At 31.8% G+C, this 19,056-nt stretch overlaps 1 protein-coding gene and 1 pseudogene across 1 annotated transcript; both read left to right on the top strand.

The window, feature by feature from the left end:
* Positions 1-3,428: 3,428 nt before the first annotated feature.
* LOC110730563 (phospholipase A1-IIgamma-like) lies at positions 3,429-6,082 on the top strand. Its single transcript, XM_021910381.1, has 2 exons — positions 3,429-4,296; positions 5,199-6,082. The coding sequence occupies exons 1-2, from the start codon at positions 3,697-3,699 to the stop codon at positions 5,832-5,834; spliced, it is 1,236 nt and encodes a 411-aa protein (XP_021766073.1). The 5' UTR covers positions 3,429-3,696; the 3' UTR covers positions 5,835-6,082.
* A 3,905-nt stretch (positions 6,083-9,987) lies between these two features.
* LOC110730468 lies at positions 9,988-12,625 on the top strand (annotated as a pseudogene).
* The last annotated feature ends 6,431 nt before the right edge of the window (positions 12,626-19,056 follow it).

Below are 19,056 nucleotides of genomic sequence, written 5' to 3'. Positions count from 1 at the left end.
TATCTCTCAAAATAGAAGTGATCTTGAGATGATTTAAGTTCGTTGGAGGTGATAACATGTTTCAAGAGATTTATAATTAACGACTGGTTGAATTGTATGCCCAATTTTGATAAATAAGAGAAAGTTATTACTGCTGTACGAGTAACTATCAAAGCTAGAAACATTTTGATGAGAAGTTTGACCAAACTTTCCTTTTCTTCGATTTCCTTAATTCATCTCAATTTTGATTCCTGATTTCAGGTATGCTTATGACGACTACTTATGTTATTTCTTGGGGAATAATTTAGGGTTTTCTTTTGTTATATAAGAAACCATTGGACGAACAACTAGAAGTGCTTATAGCTTTTGAGCCTAGCCAATTCAAGCCAAGATGTAACTCCACTTGATAGATTTAATTTTGTGAGATGGAGAGCGTTGTATTCCTTCATTGTATCTCTATTATCCTCTCTTTTTCTAGTTTATTTCCGAGCACAAATCAAACTCATTACCTAGGGATCGTTTGGTATCGTTGTGGTTTTCTTTTTCTTGTTTTTAGTCTTTCAAAAACATATGATATGTCATATAATGAATAAAAAATTAGTCAAACTTATTAAAATAATAAAAGTGACAACATAAAAGTGAAAACAACTGTTTCTTGTTTCCTGTTTTCGGTTTTTTATTTTGAAAACTGACAACATAAAAGTGAAAAATACCTTTTTCTAGTTTCCTGTTTTTGGTTTTTAATTTTTTTAAAAAAAAAAAAAAACAACTAACTTAAAACTGAAAGTCTAAAAACAATGCTAAGCCCTAAATCTTTCGTTTCTCATTAATTTCATAACAAGATTAAACAATCCATTCGACAAAAATAATTTTATATAAGCATACTTGAATATTAGAAAAGAATCATATCAACAAGTATACTTTTATTTTTTTTCTTTCTTTGACAAAAAAGTATAATTTCTTCAACCTCCATCCTAAAAGAAACTGTTTGAACAAAACTCTTCATTCTTATACAATCTCTAAGCTAAACGGGTTTCAAAACTTAATTCTGATATGTAAAAAAGTTAGTACTACGTATCTTTGTTTCAGAAAGATGCGCATTGTTTTGCTTTTACATATGTTAAAACAACACAGCTTGGACCATTAATTTTATTATATAAAAGTATCAATTAGTAAAAAATCAGAGAAAATTATATTTTGAAAATATAACCTGAATTCAATTTAACAATATTTTACATATGTATGTTAATATAGTCAAAGTTATAAATTAATACCAATTGACTATTGGCGTAGTGGTGATTGAGACTATACTTGGTGAGGAGGACCGCGCGTTCGATCCCTCGCAACAACAATTGAGAGGGGACTGAAACTTAACCACCCATAACTGAATCTCGAATCCGAATTAGCCTAAAGGGGTACGTTTGGTATCACTGTGATTTTCTGTTTTTTTTGGTTTTTTGTTTTTCAAATCATATGATATATGTCATACAATGAATAAAAAAATTAGTCAAATTTATTAAACTCATTGTAATTTTGAAAACTGACAATAGAAAAGTAGAAACACCTTTTTCTTGTTTCCTATTTTTGTTTTTTTGTTTTAAAAAAAAAAATAGAAAACTGAAAACAAAAAACAATGTCAAATAAGCCCTAAAGAATATATTGCGGGATAGAAGTTTTATTATTAGGAATAGAAAAAAAAAAAAAGGATGGAGCGTGGTATATGCCATATGGTACTTGAAGAAACAAGCCGAAAAGCTATTAATTAATTAAGCTAAGCCAAAATTGTTAAGGAATTTTTGGTCGGGTGCATGATTACGACTCATATAACATATGATCTGATATATATTTCGATTGAGTGATGCGTACAAGCATAACTAAAGAAACGTCCTTTCTGTTTCTTTAATTTTGTGCAAGTCTCTTCTCTACTCAATATAATCCAGGTGGCATTGAAATATCATAATGTTTCCAATCTAAATTATAATACCAAGGGGAGTTTTTCGTCCAGTTTTAAAACGTCATTCTTAACACGCCACATAGGATTATACATTTTAGTTATAAACAATCAAATAAGAAATTTGTAAATTCTATTAAAATTAAATAATTCAAATACCACATAATCAAAATTGGCGAATGAGATTTTAAAGTTTAAATTAATTAAATATAATATATTATCTTTTGAGATTAGAAATTTCATCTAAATATATAATGAAGGAAAGGAAATTCACAATTTATTTTAAAATAAAAATATTAAATAATATACTACTTACGACGAATAAAATAACTAATTTTATTACAAAAATATAATAATTATTTTAAAAATTACAAACAAATTGTGCATCGCACGGATTTCATCTAGTATAAATAATTCAACAATTTTTATACACTAATTATATCATTTTCAAACAAGTCTTCTCATTAGTCTCCTCTAATCTTATGCATGTATCTTTCTAATTGTAGATTTGATGTAGCTAATTAATCCTCCAGATCAAGTTATCAACAATCGCGCATATTTGAAAGGAGTAGTTTTTGCCATTTGTTGGACTTTAATTTGATAAAATTGGTTTCAAAACATATATAAGTGGACTTTGGATCAATTTATGATTTTAGATTCAAACCTTTATTAACTTCACGACAATTAATCTTTAAAATGTATGTGGATGATAGATGAATTATTGTCCAAGGCGGGCTAGATGTACATATAATTATCTCCAATCAGCTCCTGATATGTTGTACAACGACATGGACTTTTTGTTACTTTGTAATACCACCTCTTTCTATAAAGTTAATCCTATTTTGTGCATATTATCTCCGTTTCATATTATTTGTAACTTTGGATATTTTGTATCTCACAAATTATATCCCAAAGTTGAAAAGAGGGGCGTGATATGTAGTGATGATAATACCCTCTCCATCTATAAATGTTCATCATTGATTATTAATATCTCTATTTACCTATTAATAAAATTATAATAGCGTATTTTTTGTGTGGTCGGTTGACACACACTGCACCAAAACATTAAACGGATAACCCCTGCCCAAGTAACACCTGACCGATCGAGTAACCTCTAATCGACCGAGTAATCCCGACCACACGATGAAGCCGACCACATATGAAACTTTGTAAAATTATAAATTTTGATATTTTAAAACATTCATTGAAATAAATTGAAAAAACTTACATAAAGACGTTTTCTCTTATATATTGATGAAAATTTAAAGTTTTCCCCAAATTGTGAATAATTGAACGAGTATTAATCTAATAGCAGAAAAAATCTTTTGGAAGGGATCGAGTAATTGAAAATTATGTACTTGAATAGTGCATGAGCTCCCTAGATAACAAGTCTTATGAAATTAAAATAGTTAAGTGGTTAGATAATATATATAATACTTGTATATAATAGCGAGATAAGGTAAGAATCTACTACTAAAAATGGATAGCACTAATCATACTCTAAACGACCATAATGTAACTTAAGCTATAAATAGCATTGTATAAACAAATCTTCAAGCTCAATCCTCGCTCAAAATCATAATGTAACTTAGACTACAATTTTTTTACCGAGTAATAAAATAACAAAAAAAAATATGAAACTCACAATGTCAACCTCAATGTGACACTATATATGTTTAAATTGATAATAATACATTTGCATTTGTACTTTGTACCTACGTTTCTAACCAAGAATACCACTTAAGCTAAGCAACAAACGGCCAAAAATGATGAACTCTCTTCACCATCACAAGAAATGGGAAAAGCTTAGCGGCCAAAACGATTGGGAAGGCCTCTTAGATCCCCTCGATATCGATCTCCAACGAAACATCATCCACTATGGAGAGAAGGCTCAAGCATGCTACGACACCTTTGATAGCACAAAAATATCGAAATATGCCGGTAGTAGTCGTTTCTCTAAGAAGAATTTCTTCCCAAAAGTAGGGCTAGCAAACGGACGGCCTTACAAGTACCGCGTTACCAAGTTCTTGTATGCAACTTCGGGAATAGCTTTGCCTGATGCATTTTTGTTTAAGTCACTTTCGAGGGAGGCTTGGAGTAAGGAGTCTAATTTTATAGGGTATGTAGCCGTGGCGGAGGACGAGTCGGTGGCTATGTTAGGGAGGAGGGATATTGTTATTGCTTGGAGAGGGACTATACAATCGTTGGAGTGGGTTAATGACTTGCAATTTCTTCAAGTTTCGGCTTCGAGTATACTTGGTAAGGGTGATGGAAATGATGATCCTAAGGTGCATGAAGGATGGTACTCGGTTTATACTTCGGAAGATCCTAAATCGCCATTTAACAAGACTAGTGCAAGATCCCAAGTAAGATTATAATTGCTTCTTTATTTCATCCTTTACTATTTGTTGTTTTGTAATTTATTTTTTGAAGATCTTGCTTTTCTTTCAAGATGTATATAAGTGTTGTAGCATCACTATCAATTTAAAAAGAGATACATATATATACGAAGTACTGGTATATGTTACCGAGATCACATGTTATATAAGATAATAATGATTTGAAAATTTTATAGTGGTCGTTTGAAGTATGACTATCATAATGTTTTAATGATTATTTAGTTTATGATTGACATATTTTTCTACAAATAATAAATTATATGTAGTGTAGAATTGTGTAATTTTCCTTGAGTCCGAAAATTCTCATTAATAAAACATGTACAACAGTACAAGTGTACATGAAACTCCAATTAACTAGCTATAGTATATTCTAGTAGAAGTATTGCTCGTTCGTGTGTGAAATTTGCCTTTACATAATTACACAAAATACGATATTTTTACATAATATACACTTAATATATACATATATTTTGTATCTATAGATTAAGACTTAAAATGTTTAGGTGGAGAATGATAGCGATTGACCATATATATATCCAAATTAATAATTATTCCAATCTAATTTTTTTTCAGTATGATTATTTTATTATGTTTTACTTGTACATTATATTGGTGTTTAAAAAAAAAAAAAAAAAAAAACAAAAAGACAAAAAAATCCCATCAACACTCGAAACCAAATGTTATATCTTGTATGCATGTGGTCACAACATATAATTATCAATACTTCAAAGCTCAAGCCAACAATAAACTTTTTTACAAAATAATCATACCTAGCTAGCTTTATATAATCATACATACTAATTTTCTTAGATAGTTGTTATTAAATTTCATTTTGTTATTAAATTTCATTTTCCTTATTTGATTTGCAGGTTATTCAGGAACTCCAAAATTTAGTTGAACAATACAAAGATGAAGAGATCAGCATAACTATAACCGGTCACAGTTTAGGTGCAGCCCTAGCTACACTAAACGCGGTTGATATAGTTGCCAACGACCTAAACAAACCCAAAGATTTCCCAGCAAAATCATACTTAGTAACAGCCATAATATTCGCGAGCCCTAGAGTAGGAGACTCCGATTTCAAAAAGATTTTCTCAAAATATGACAAACTTAAACTCTTAAGGGTACGTAACACCTTTGACATCGTACCAAACTACCCTTTACTAGGGTATTCCGACGTTGGCCAGGAGTTGGTGATTGACACGACTAAGTCTCCGTACTTGAAGACCCCCGGTACGTTCACAAATTGGCATAATATGGAGGCATATTTGCACGGAGTTGCAGGAACACAAGGTAGTAAGGCGGCGTTTAAGTTGGTAGTTGATCGCGATATTGCACTTGTAAATAAGTCGATGGATAATTTGAAGGATGAGTATCTTATACCGGTTGCTTGGTGGATTTTGAAGAATAAAGGAATGGTTCAACAGCCTAATGGTTCTTGGTTATTGATGGATCATGAAATGGATGATGAAGATCATTATATTGACTTTGACCTTTTCATATAATAATATTTTTTATTTCCAAAAAATATCTTTATTTTTCCATAGAATCCAAAAATTTGTGTAATGTGTAGTTATGGGTCAGAACTCAGAAGGAGTACATTTGGACCTTTCTAGACCTGACCTCTTCGACGACATTGAGTCTATGTTTGTTTGTTTTTTTTTTTTTTTTTTAGTGTTTTTGGTTTCGATTTCTGTTGTTTGGATTATCCTACCTTTGGCATTACAATTTATCATGGATTCTTTAACTTTAAGTGTGTCTTTATACAATTTTTTTAATTAATGATTGAAATTGAATGTCTTTTACTAATATACTACAATATGTACACTTTTTTCTACAATATTGAAACATACTCAATCTGTTAAAATTTATATAATCTGTATAGTTGATCAAAGAGATTTAATTTGCGAACAATGGGACATACTAGAATAATCCACGAAGTATTAAATAGGAAAATTTTCATATCATCGGTTTAACTCTTCGTATTCATATGTTCTAGTGAGATTAACATTCATTTAAACTACAGTCTTTCCTAGTTGCATTCTAATACACTCCATAATTGCTTTGAAAGTATTTGATGTACTAATTAATAGGCCAGGTGATTTTTTTCTTTAAATGAGCTCATATGCTAATATACTTTACAATTTAGTGTATTAAATGAAAGTAATCAGTGGATGCATGGAAGATCTCCTAGAAATTAAGTTTATCATGTTGCGCATGAGTGAGGAAAATATGTGTCAAAAGAAATTGTGTTAGTTTGTGAGGACAATGGTCATAGCTAGATGCAGAGTTGATGATGGTTGACTCGACCTTGACCAATTAGGGGTTGGGGGTGCTATACGTCTTTCCATCATATCGAACCTTTTAATATAAGATTTAGTCATTTTTGAGATTTATATGTTTAATTGTTTAAGTGACGAATAGAAATATTTACCGTATATGATTTGGAATTGAAGAAGGAATTAATTAGAAGTATAAAAAACGAGATTCATTAATATAATTGGCTGATAAAACAATTGTTTCATTATCATGAAGGTTTCCAATGCTAGAATATGAGATCGTATTGTCCCGTATACATTCAACAACATCAATCCATAATAATTGGTTAAAAGGAAATAATGTTGAAATCATAGAAAAGTTGAACTACTATTGAAGTTAATATTTTGGTGGAGAACAGAAATACAAGCAAGTGGTACGAGCCTTGAACTCAACCTTGTAGAACCTAGTTGACTGACCAAAAAGTTAATTTTGCATTTAGCATCAAAATTATTACTTTTAATCTCCGTTTTATAATAATCGTAACACTTTAACTGACACATATGTCAATGAATAACTTTGACCATTAATATTTGTAATTATATATTATTAAGAAGTATAAAGGGGTAATATAATGAAAATAATACATTAAGACTAATCCAAAAATATATTACATGACAATATATATATGTTTTTTATATATTGGTAAAAAGCATAGTCATAGTAAGCATGGACAGTTTTCAAATGGCTACAATAAAATTGTGGTCATTTTAACTAAGTGGATCACAACCCTCCAATTAATAAATTCAACTTTTTAATACTGGAAAATCTGGATGAAGGATTAAGTTTATATATATATATATATATATATATATATATATATATATATATATATATATATATATATATATATATATATATATATATTTTTTTTTTCAAGTTTAACTTACTTGATGTTTTCAAATTTTACCTTTAATGTCAAATGATTGGTTTCTTGAAAATTAGAATTAAATCTCACAATTATTTATCTTCATCTTCTTCTTTTTTCCCCTCCGATTTTTCCGGTTTTCTTTTATGGAGGATGATTCATTCTTTGATAACTTTGATGCAAAAATTATGGACCTTGTAATATATAATACCTTAGAGCACTAGGATTAAAGCTTATAAACTAAAATCAAATGTGGGTTTTCAATGGAGATTGGAGATCAAGATACTTTGAACTTAGAAATTGCCTACGTGCTACTGCTACGTCAATGGCATAGTTCAGTTTTTTGCTTTAGATAGAAACTGAAAAACAGTTCTTTCAATCATAATCAAGAAAACTTTTTTTTTTTTTTTTTCTTTCATTTCTAGTTAAAAATTAAAGTCAATTGAATGAATGGTCAAGATTGATCATTAAAAATGAAGGGCCAAGATTAAAACTAATTACAATGGCTACAATTTTCAATTAGCCATTGAATAGTCTTCCTAGTAAGCATATAAATAGTGTAAAAGTCAAACTATTGTGATTATTACGAAACGGAGATAGTAAGAATTATCTCTGGCTTTATTATATTTTGGAATTAGGTGACAAATTATTGTAACTAACTAACTACATTTCTTAAATATTGTATTTTAATAACCTTGTTGAGTTGTTTCTATGCAAGGAGCATACATTGATTCAGAACCATGCAATAATTACTCGTTCATTCGTCATAAGATGAAAGATCAAAATGGGTCCGATTGTTATTGTTTTGGGTAGCAGAAACTAAATGACAACCTTCCTTAAATTTTTTTTAATGGCATATATGTGAATTTGGCCCTAAATAAATTTGCGTGACAAAATTGGCCAATATATCCTCAAATTTGAAGCACGCACTGATCTGACTTGCTTTAAGGTCCACGACAATCCCAGCTTATTTGATCCATTTATATTTGTATGATGAGAACAACGTTAGCTAATTAATAAGTTAGTGTAGTTGCAGAATGCTTTTTTGGTCGGTTGAAAAAATCAAGTCAGCAACCTGAAATCTAAGTAATTACTATGCCACAATTTTATGTTATACACTACTTCTATTAGAAGTTTGTTTCAAATAATAATTATGAATGTCATATGGTGTTATTTAAGGCACATTTTTAAAAGATGTCTCGTCCTTAATTTGGTTATTATTTGATTATATCTTAATTTATACTAGTTCAATGCTTTTGACATTGCTTAAAGGAGATAACTCATATAAGACTAGCACATGACAATTATCAAATTGTTGAGGTTTAACGTTTGATTTTAATTCGATTGAGTCTAAATGCTTGATTGTAGGCATGTTCGATTCTGAAAGCTCTTAGCATAAGCCGGTTTTGTTAACCTCTAGTTTGCACTAAAATTTATATGTTGTAAAAATGCATCCAGCATGATAAGATAAGAGTCGAGCTTGATAACAAAAGACCCTTTTAACAGTAGGTCATGATTTTGTTGATTTTGATATCTACAAGTAAAGACCAGTTAATTTAATGTCAATAGGGTCCAATTGTTTGTTTTGATATGTTTAGATAATGAGCATATTGGTGGAAAGGTCAAAACATCAATCTTTATACGAAGTATATATAACTGTCTAAAGTCTAGTATTAGACTTTCTAAGAAATAGTCTATTCGAATACTTTGACAACTATAGATACTATCTTATTCCTGTTTTTTTTTTTTTTTTTTTTTTTTTTTTTTTTTTTTTTTTTTTTTTTGAATATTTTCTTTGGTATTTGATGATAACGTCCCTATGTACATTTGTCTAAAGACCTTGTTTTCAAATTTATTTAGTTAAGTTTTATTTAAATTAACAATTGTTAATTTACTAAGGGAACATTATTTATACCATTATTTGTCAAGCATTGGCCTTGTTATTTTAACATTAAAAAATAATTAATTAAGCTTCATGAATGGTCGGTTCAAATAAGTTTAAACTAAGTCGATAATAATTCATAACTACAAGCGCAGCCTAACTCAAGTAATGTTGCAAGTTATTAATCAATTACCTAGTTATTGTTTATAGAGTGTCTAAAGAGCTATTCATCCCGTAAACTAGTAAGTGCATCTCCAAAAAGCTACCAAGTCATCATACAATTTTATGTTATGCAAACAAATATAATTTTGGACATTGTTACTCTTTTAAAATCAAATAAACCATGAATCAGTAAAAGTTTTGGTCCACCATCTTAGTTTATAACCATATCTTTCAAGTATATACTGACAGCTTGTTGAATTAATACAAAAATATGGAAGATCATGCCGGCAATGCTGTATACCTTACGTAATAATAATGTATAGTTTAGCATAACTGATCTATATATAGTTTAAAGAGATCATGTCACATTCTTGTCTTTCTATTCCAAGAAAAAGCCTAATTAAGCTTGATAAGCCTTATCGACGCGATCATGTTTTCCTTAGTCAAACGTTTCTTCCGCAAAAAATTCTCCAAAGTCCCTACACCTCTTAAATGGAGACCTAATAGCACCAGCCACCACTCGAGCTCCGATGATGGTTACATAGCCGATAGATGGGAACTTTTGATGGGTCAAAATCATTGGGAAGGCCTACTCGAGCCACTTGACAATGAACTCCGAAGATCTATCATATACTATGGAGAGATGGCTCAGGCAACCTATGACACATTTATTCGAGATAAATACTCTAAATATGCGGGTGCTAGTCGTTTTAATAAGAAAAACTTCTTCGCCAAGTTAGGTCTTGAATTAGGTCATCCTTACAAGTACCGCGTTACAAAGTTCTTTTATGGAACTTCGGGTATAGAAATGCCTGATGCCTTCTTGTTTAAGCCATTCTCATCTATTGAGCCATGGAGCAAGGATACGAATTTTATGGGGTACATTGCGGTGGCTGATGATGAGTCTGTGGAGTTATTGGGAAGAAGGGAGATTGTAGTGGTGGAGAGGGAGTGTACAATTCTTTGAGTGGCTAAATGATTTTCAATTTTTGCAAGTTTCAGCATCTGGTATGTTAGGGCATGAAGGTGATGATGGTGGGCCGGAGGTGCATCAAGGATGGCACTCCATCTATACCACCGAGAATTTATCATCGGCCTTTGAAAAGACAAGTGCAAGAGACCAGGTTAGTTCTACTTTCTAGTGCTCGTTTGATTCACATAAGAATTGATTACCATAAGAATTTTGAGTTAAAATAAAATGTAATAAGTTACTTTGTTATCCTAGGAAATAACTAGTTTTGATTTGTTTAGCTTACACTTTTTGCACTTTCTAGGAATTTAAAGGTTAGTTAAGTAATTTAGATAACAAAATCAAATGGGCATTGTGGCTTACTAAAGGAGAAGTGGCTATCCCATGATCTATGTGAGCTCAAACTTCCCAAGAATTTCCAACTTCCTCAATCTTACCTATATTATACAATCAAACCATTTTTTTTTTAATATAAATTACATCTTTTGTATTGAAGTTAATTAGAATATTTGCATTAGAGATATTTTTTATTTGAAGGATTTATAAATCGTAAAAAAAATAATAATTATGGTCATGCAACGCATATATATCCATGTAGATATCTCGTACTAAATATAAAGTTAAATTAAAGAAAGAGCTGTCATAGATAGAATAAGTAAGATTTAGTATAAAACTTTGTACTAAATTGCATATATACTTAAGGTTCGTTGGAGTTTGCGGGACACGACTTGGCCTTGACTTCATCAGTTTAATGCACTGCTTAATTTAATTAAGCAATATAATAGGCCTTGACTTCATCAGTTTAATGCACGGCATGCTTAATTTAATTAATCAATAGTCCCATATTAACATGATGGACAACATGGAGGGTGTACGACTACTTCATCATCATTATTCAACATACATATGGTCCTTCGATCCCAGAAAAGGTAACATTATTATTAAAATATCAAGACAAATCTAATAAAAGTTTACATGACTAAATATGTTCACATATGAATTTAATTAAAACTAGCCTGAGGGGGCTGTCAAAAAAAAAAAAAGCCTAAGGGGATAAGGTCAGAGTTAAGAATCAATAAGACCAAGTTGTTTTATTTTATTTTATTTTATTATTATTTTTTTTAATCATTTGATCATAGTATGTGGTCTAAGGTTACAATTAACTTTGATAAAATTTACAAAATAAACCTATTTAATATCTTTTTCCTAAATCATGCCAGGTTCTAACAGAGCTTACAAAACTGGTGGAGCAATACAAGGACGAAGAGATCAGCATAACAGTAACCGGCCATAGTCTAGGCGCGGCTCTTGCAACATTGAACGCAGCTGACATCGTCGCAAACAAAATCAACCAACGTAAAAACTCCTCGAATTCCAAACCTTGCAAAGTAACAGCCATAGTATTTGCTAGCCCTCGAGTAGGAGATGCAAACTTTAAGAAAACATTGTTAAAATACGACGACCTTAGAATCTTACGTGTACGTAATGCACAAGATTTTGTCCCTAACTATCCCTTAATTGATTATGTTGATGTTGGCTAGGAGTTAACGATCGACACAACTCAATCGTTCTATTTGAAAAACCCGGGGCTTCTTTCGGTTTCACATAACCTTGAGGTTTACTTGCACGGTGTGGCGGGTACTCAAGGGAGTAGTGAAGAAGGGTTTAAGTTGGTTGTGGAACGTGACGTCGCACTATTGAACAAGTTCTTTGATTGCTTGAAAGATGAGTACCTTGTTCCTGTTAATTGGTGGGTGTTGAAACACAAAAGTATGGTTCAACAAAATGATGGTTCTTGGATGCTAATGGATCATGAAATGGAGGATGATGATTGAGAATTATGTCATTTTCGTAAAATGATAAGACATAAATATTGTTGAAAATGAAATAGTTTTCTATGGTGCTTGTATTATTATCCATTAATGTATTTATGTGTGTGTGTCGTCCATATTTTTTTTTTTTAATTCTTATATATTTCTAATTAAGTTTTTTCTAAGATGTAATGTAAGAATGTGACCATTTGTATTTTCATTTTCTAATTAAACTATACAAAATATTTTACATATGAACTTTAAATTAGCATGCAACTGGTTTTTTATATGAGATGTCATATTGTTTTTCTATTCTCATTTATATGTAAATCTACAACCTATTGTACCATATATTTCTCTCCAATATGTCTCTAATGTAAATTCTTGGCATTCAAAATCCCCTCCAATTTGAAGCTAGGGATATTAGTCAAGCAAGCCCCAATTTATGACCTAAATAAATAAAATATATTTATCAAATGACATTTCAGTAAATAAGTTGTATTGAAGTTTGTGTTTTTTAATTAAAAAAAAATATTTTTACTGTACGGCTATTGTGACAAGTTGGACAAAACTTTTGGAGTTATGATAACACGATAAAATACACGTTTTACACGCCATAATTATATGATATTTATTGTGCTTTCTCCCTACATTTAATTATTTGAGCATCATTTTACTATCTATTTTGACGATTGCTTTCTTCAGGAGTGTTTTCTTTGTTTTGTAGGAAATTAGTCAAGTTCAACACGAGTTTAGATGGATGTGCTATAGAGGTTATGAGCATTATTGTTAATGAAGGTCTTGGAGATAATCAACATCAAAACCAAGAACACAAGCAGTAAAATGATTCATCCGTGGCCTTAATTAACACCAAACGAGCAACTTGTAGCACCAATTAAGGCACAAAGGAGCTCAATGCAGCCTACTCCGCAACCATGTTGCGGCATGTAGCACTCCTCCGCGGCCTACCTGCGGCTAGCTCACAAAATGAAGAATAAGAAACATGATGGCAGATCTCTGCGCGGCCTTCTTGCGGCTCACAGTGCTCTACCGCAGCTTACCCGTGTCCAAGATATTTTGCATGATTTCGATAGATTTTTGCCGATTATCTTAGAGTCCTAATGATAATTGTTTTACCTAATACATAAGCATATAAATAGGAGATAGTGGCCGCTTAATAAGGAGTTAGGTAGATTTATTTTACGTAATATATATTGGTTTTGATATTTTCACATTGGCTGTACTTTTATGTCCATGGATTTATTCTTATTTGCTTTATTTATTTTAGTAATGATGTTTTCTTAGCATATTAGTTCTAGGGTTAGGTTGAACCCTAGTCATGATTGATACTTGATTTATTCTTTTAAATTCTCAATTAAATGTTTATACTGTTCATGCTTAATTGATTGTGCTTATGCCAATACTAGATTAGGGATAATTGGTATTGTTATCATTCCATTGTCTTGATCGCAACGAGAGCTGGGATTTGACGGATTTGAATAGATCAATTAAGGGTATGAAATTCTCCACGGAAGTAGGTAGAATGGATTATTAGAAAGTTAGGGGGCCAGACTTAATGTCTTTAATTTGCATGATTCCACATTGTTAATTAGGGAAGCCATTGACAACTCGGGAGAGATCTTTGGTATTTTATAGGGCGTACCTTTCCTTGTGAACATATAATTAACTGGTTGAGGTAGGACTTTGTCTTGTATTGATTATGCTAGTGGTGATATTTAATTCTAGAAGTTTTTATTATTTGATTTTCTTGGTAGTATAATATTTTCAACCTTATTTTGATTGACTCTACTAAATAATTCATAGCAACCCAATTTTGATACTACCTTTTGTAGGGAATTTTTCAAACCCAACCTTTGAACCCCACTGTGATCATGCTTTTAGGCATGGTGGCGTCCAAAGGGAAGGAAACTAGAGATAAAAGAGTCACCAACAAGTTTTAGGAACTTGTAACTATTCACGGGTGTAAAGGTTACACCCCATAAAACGATCACGGAGATCGCTAACTCCATAGTGGTTTGGAACCATGTCTGGATATTCAGGGATGATGGTATGAATCCAACCTAAAAGAGATTGAACCCGCCTTAAATCGGCCTCTACTTAATTCTTATGACATTCATGTGCGCTTTTCGATCAACATACATACAACAAGTTAGCCCTAAACCTGTTTAATCTGCGTTGGTTGATTATTAATGCACAAATAAATCTATTATTGGTGATCACTTGAATTAAAATCATATTAAGCTAAAATCAAATTATTAATTATTTTATTAGGCGTGATTTCAAGTACAAATTCCCTTTAAACCTGCAAGAAATGGCGTGATCAAGCAATAACAATCAATCATGAATAATCAAGCAATGCATAATTAACACAACAATCTTCATCATAATAATATCAATATAATCAAAATCTCATCAATAGTATACTTAGCAAGATCCTAGGCATGATACTAAACGGATTAATAACAAATCCTAGCATATCACTAAATAAAAATAATAATCAAAGCATTAACCTAAACATGATACTAGAAAGCATGATTTTAGGAATATTAATTAACACCCTAAACATGATACTAGGAATCAACATCAACATCCTAACATGATTTCTATATCAAAAGAATAATTAAGTAATCGAATTACTTACTTTGATGTCTCGTATTTCTTTCTATCAAAATACTACACACGGTAGTAACTTCAAGAAAGATCAAATCAAACAAATAAATCAAATATGGATTGAAATATAGATTTGGGACCAAACCCTCATAACTATCAACCTTTAACGTCAAGGTCGAAGGCAACGTCGAGAAGGGCTTGGAGTATTCAAGGCTCATGAAAGAGGTATGATGTTTGATCGAGGAAAAGTATCAAGGATGTGTATTTGGATGTGTTTAGGCTAGGCTAAGAATATGAGAAAACAAGAGAGAGAGAAATAATATTAGAGAGGGGATTAGATGATGATTGTTGGTGATCAAACTTGTTGATGATTGAAAACGGGGTGAAACGACCTCTATTTATAAGAAAAAAAGAGGGTTAAAAGATCAGAAAAAGAGTCAGAATTTGACTCGGAGTAAAACAAGTTCCATCGCGGCGCGACAGGCTTATCGCGACGCGATGGTACTGTCGCTCAACGATAGTTTTTGGAAGATTGAATTCATACGAAATCTGACTTCCAATCAAATTGGGTTAATCGAATTTCCGTACGTATTTTAATTTTATCAGAATCAAAATCATTAAGAAACAAGTGTTTTATCCGGTGTAAAATTCTTGAGTCTTTATCTTTTCAAAAACAGGATAAATTAGAACCTTCTAGAAGCTAATAATAAATCCTAAGAGATTTAGGATCGAAAACAACCTTCTAGAGGATTATAGAAACTTGTAATAAATCCTAATTGGTTTAGGAATGAGGTTAAGGTTAATGGACCCTCCACATGATCATTGGGTCGCAGGTAAGACTCGATTTGGGCTCGATTTAGTGTTTTGGCCATAACTTCCTCGTTATAGCTCAGATTTGGGCTTATAATATATCGTTGGAAAGCTCATTTCAAGCTCCATCCAACTTAAGAAATAATTGGACCAGTATTATGGACCAAAATAGACTGGTTTGGACGATTTTAGAAAGAGGACACGAAATGAATGATTTTGGGTTTAATGGCACGAAATGAATGATTTTGGGTTTAAAACATTTTTGGAAAGGTTAGAAATTGTCAAGGCTAAAGGGAACTTCACGAGACTCTTCAACTCTTCACCTAACTTAATAATCAAAGATGTGAAAGGTATTCATCATTGGATTTGGTTTTTGGGGAGACACCTTCTCTGTGGGATCGACCCTGACTTACCCTACTATATATTAGGAGGATTAGTTAGGCTTTTGTTATTTTTGTTAGGTGTGCGACCGCCTATCAAGTTAACACTGTTAACTACTATTCATCATCTTCTTCCTCCCACATTCTTCTTCTTCATGTTCATTTTTTGTTATATAATTAAAACTCTGCGCAATCCCAACTCTAACTTTAAAAAAAAAAAGGAGGGAATATAAGATTAAGATCAAACTAGTGTATCGACATAAATATAAATGTCAGATAATATAAACTCCTTAATCAGAGTGATTTCCATTGATCAATATTTATAGGGTTACAAGGAGAAACCTAATTATATTAGATAACTATAAGATATGTAAAGATATCATAAAGATAATCTTGTACAAAATATATCTTATACCTAGGAGGAGAATATTCTATATTCTATGAATATTCTCTATCACACCCCTGCAGTCAGAGCGGGAGAAAAATCGGATGCTCAGACTGGATCTGAATCTTGCATTGAACGGTGAAGGATATTACCGTAACCCATGATCAAAAGAGAAGCAGCCAAAGAGTGCCAGTGATGACGAGGAGAAACAATAGCCACAATCTGCCCGCATAAGGGAAAAGAGTGCCGCTAGGCAAGAAAAAGTTGAAGGGCCGCGCACGGGTTGCGAATTTAGGCTAGGTTGTAAATCCGGTGAAAAGAAGAGGATCGGACTACCGTCGAAAGAGAGAGCACTAATGCTGCGGGAAATCACAATTCAATAAAAAGCAAAATAAAACTGCTCGGGAATATACTAAAATCCCACCACTTAACCACTTGGAACATCTATCTCTTAAAAAAAGAAATTGACCACACAAGGAGATAAATCCCACCAAAAACTAAAACAAAGCAGTGGCTGCATTTAGAGAATGACAAAGCCCACTGCATGCATTAGTTAGAAAATTAAAAATAAATTAAAAGGTCAAAGTTTCATCGGCAATTGGAGCAAAAATCATCCAACATCTCTCCTCTCTTTATGTTGTACGTGAAGATGGCTCCAAAGAGGAAAGATAGCCGCTAACTAAATACCTCCTCTTGGAAGGGTGGCTTGTAGTGTTACGACAATTAATAAGGAGATGGAGGGAGACTGTGCTTTTGCTGCCGCCGATGACGTTAAGAGGAAAACAAATTTAAAAAATGAAGGGTGGTTCATCTTGTGGGTTTGGTTCATCTCGGACTATTTATCAGTCTATGATCGATACGGTATGCAAGATTGCAAGTCGCTCACAGATTAGGCTAAAGAAGGAGCATTATGAGTGAGCTAGGTGGCGTATTATGTGGAGAACCAAGAGGTAGCTAGAGGTGGTGCACAAAGCTCCTGTGTGTGGTGGGAAGTCGGAGCACAAGAGGGGTTGCCAGTGATGGTCAACCATCGTACCCAGTAATTAAATTGCGGAAGCGATTTTTTTTTTTTTTTTTTTTTTTTTTTTTTTTTTTTTTTTGTTGTAATCGTTTGTGAATCCCGCCACCGGGTTTAATTTTCTAACTCACCGGCAGGGAAAGAGGATTTTTTAGATCTAAACAATCCCAAGATCTAACCTAAGCAGTGATACCATGTCAGATAATATAAACTTTTTAATCATAGTGATTTCCATTGGTCAATATTTATAGGGTTACAAGGAGAAACCTAATCATATTAGATAACTATAAGATATGTAAAGATATCATAAAGATAATCTTATACAAAGTATATCCTATATCTAGGATGGAATATTTTATGAATATTCTAACATGATATCAGAACAAGCGTGACATAAAGGTCAAGGGTTTGAATCTCAGTCACGCCCACTTTCAAGTGGAATATTAAGCGCAGAGTATGAGGAGGGTTTATGTTGCATCCACACTTCTAGCCCAACAAGTTCTCGTGTGAGAGGGCGTAATAGAGTATAAAACATATTCCTTAATCTCAACCATCAGCTTAACCTTTTGGTTGAGTTGGTTCACTGATAGTAAAGTTTAACCATGTCAATTATGGGACTTTTTTCTTTTTTTTTTTCTTTAATTACATTTTTACTCTTGGAACATAATTTGATTTCGAAAGAACTTTTTGTTCAAAAGTATAATTGCTCTTAAATGTTCAACACTTGTCATGCTAGAAAATTATGTCAATAAAATTACTACTTCGTATAATACGAGTACTCTGGTACTCTGAAAATCAAGTACAAATCTTTTATTGTCCTCATTTATTAACATGGAATACTTGTATTAGTTGTAATGTTGTATCAAGTACTGTAAAATTCAACCATATAGTAGTAGTATGAGTATCTACTGCAGTTCTGCCAAAAGATTTGCATTCATCCAAAACTTTATTTCTTCTCCCTTTCCTTTTCTCTCTTCCTCTAATCTAGCATTAGCAAAAAAATGGCAAAGGAATGCCAATGGTGTGAGATTAAGGAAAATTATCATTACTGGCGCAACTTTCCTTCAACAACTCACCAGTTTCTTGTGATTATGCCCTGCAATTTCCTTCAACAACTGGTAATTTTCTTCCTAATTACCATTTTATTTAACTCATTATAAGCCAAGTTTTTTTTTTTTTTTTTTTTTTTTTTTTTTTTTTTTTTTTTTTTTTTGGGTAGAAAGTTACTCTGAAGGTTCTAGATTGTTTTACAAGAACATAATTTGCAATTCTGCCTACAAAAAAATCATCATAAGAAGAGTATTAATCTTGCATATTAATTGTGCATTAGCTAGCTTCAAACTTCAAAGGGTGGAAGCTAAGTATTAATATAACTACTCAAATTATCACAAGTTTTGATTTTTATTTTGGTAAGTAATTCCTCAAAACTTCATATAATGTTTCAAAGAAGAACATAACTTGTGTTTCGTTGGTGACAAAAAATATAGTCAGGAA

The sequence above is a fragment of the Chenopodium quinoa genome, unplaced genomic scaffold (assembly GCF_001683475.1).
Source record: "Chenopodium quinoa cultivar QQ74 unplaced genomic scaffold, ASM168347v1, whole genome shotgun sequence".
Taxonomy (NCBI): Eukaryota; Viridiplantae; Streptophyta; class Magnoliopsida; order Caryophyllales; family Amaranthaceae; genus Chenopodium; species Chenopodium quinoa.
The sequence above is the reverse complement of the archived record's forward strand: the minus strand, read 5'-3'. Positions and strand labels throughout refer to the sequence as shown.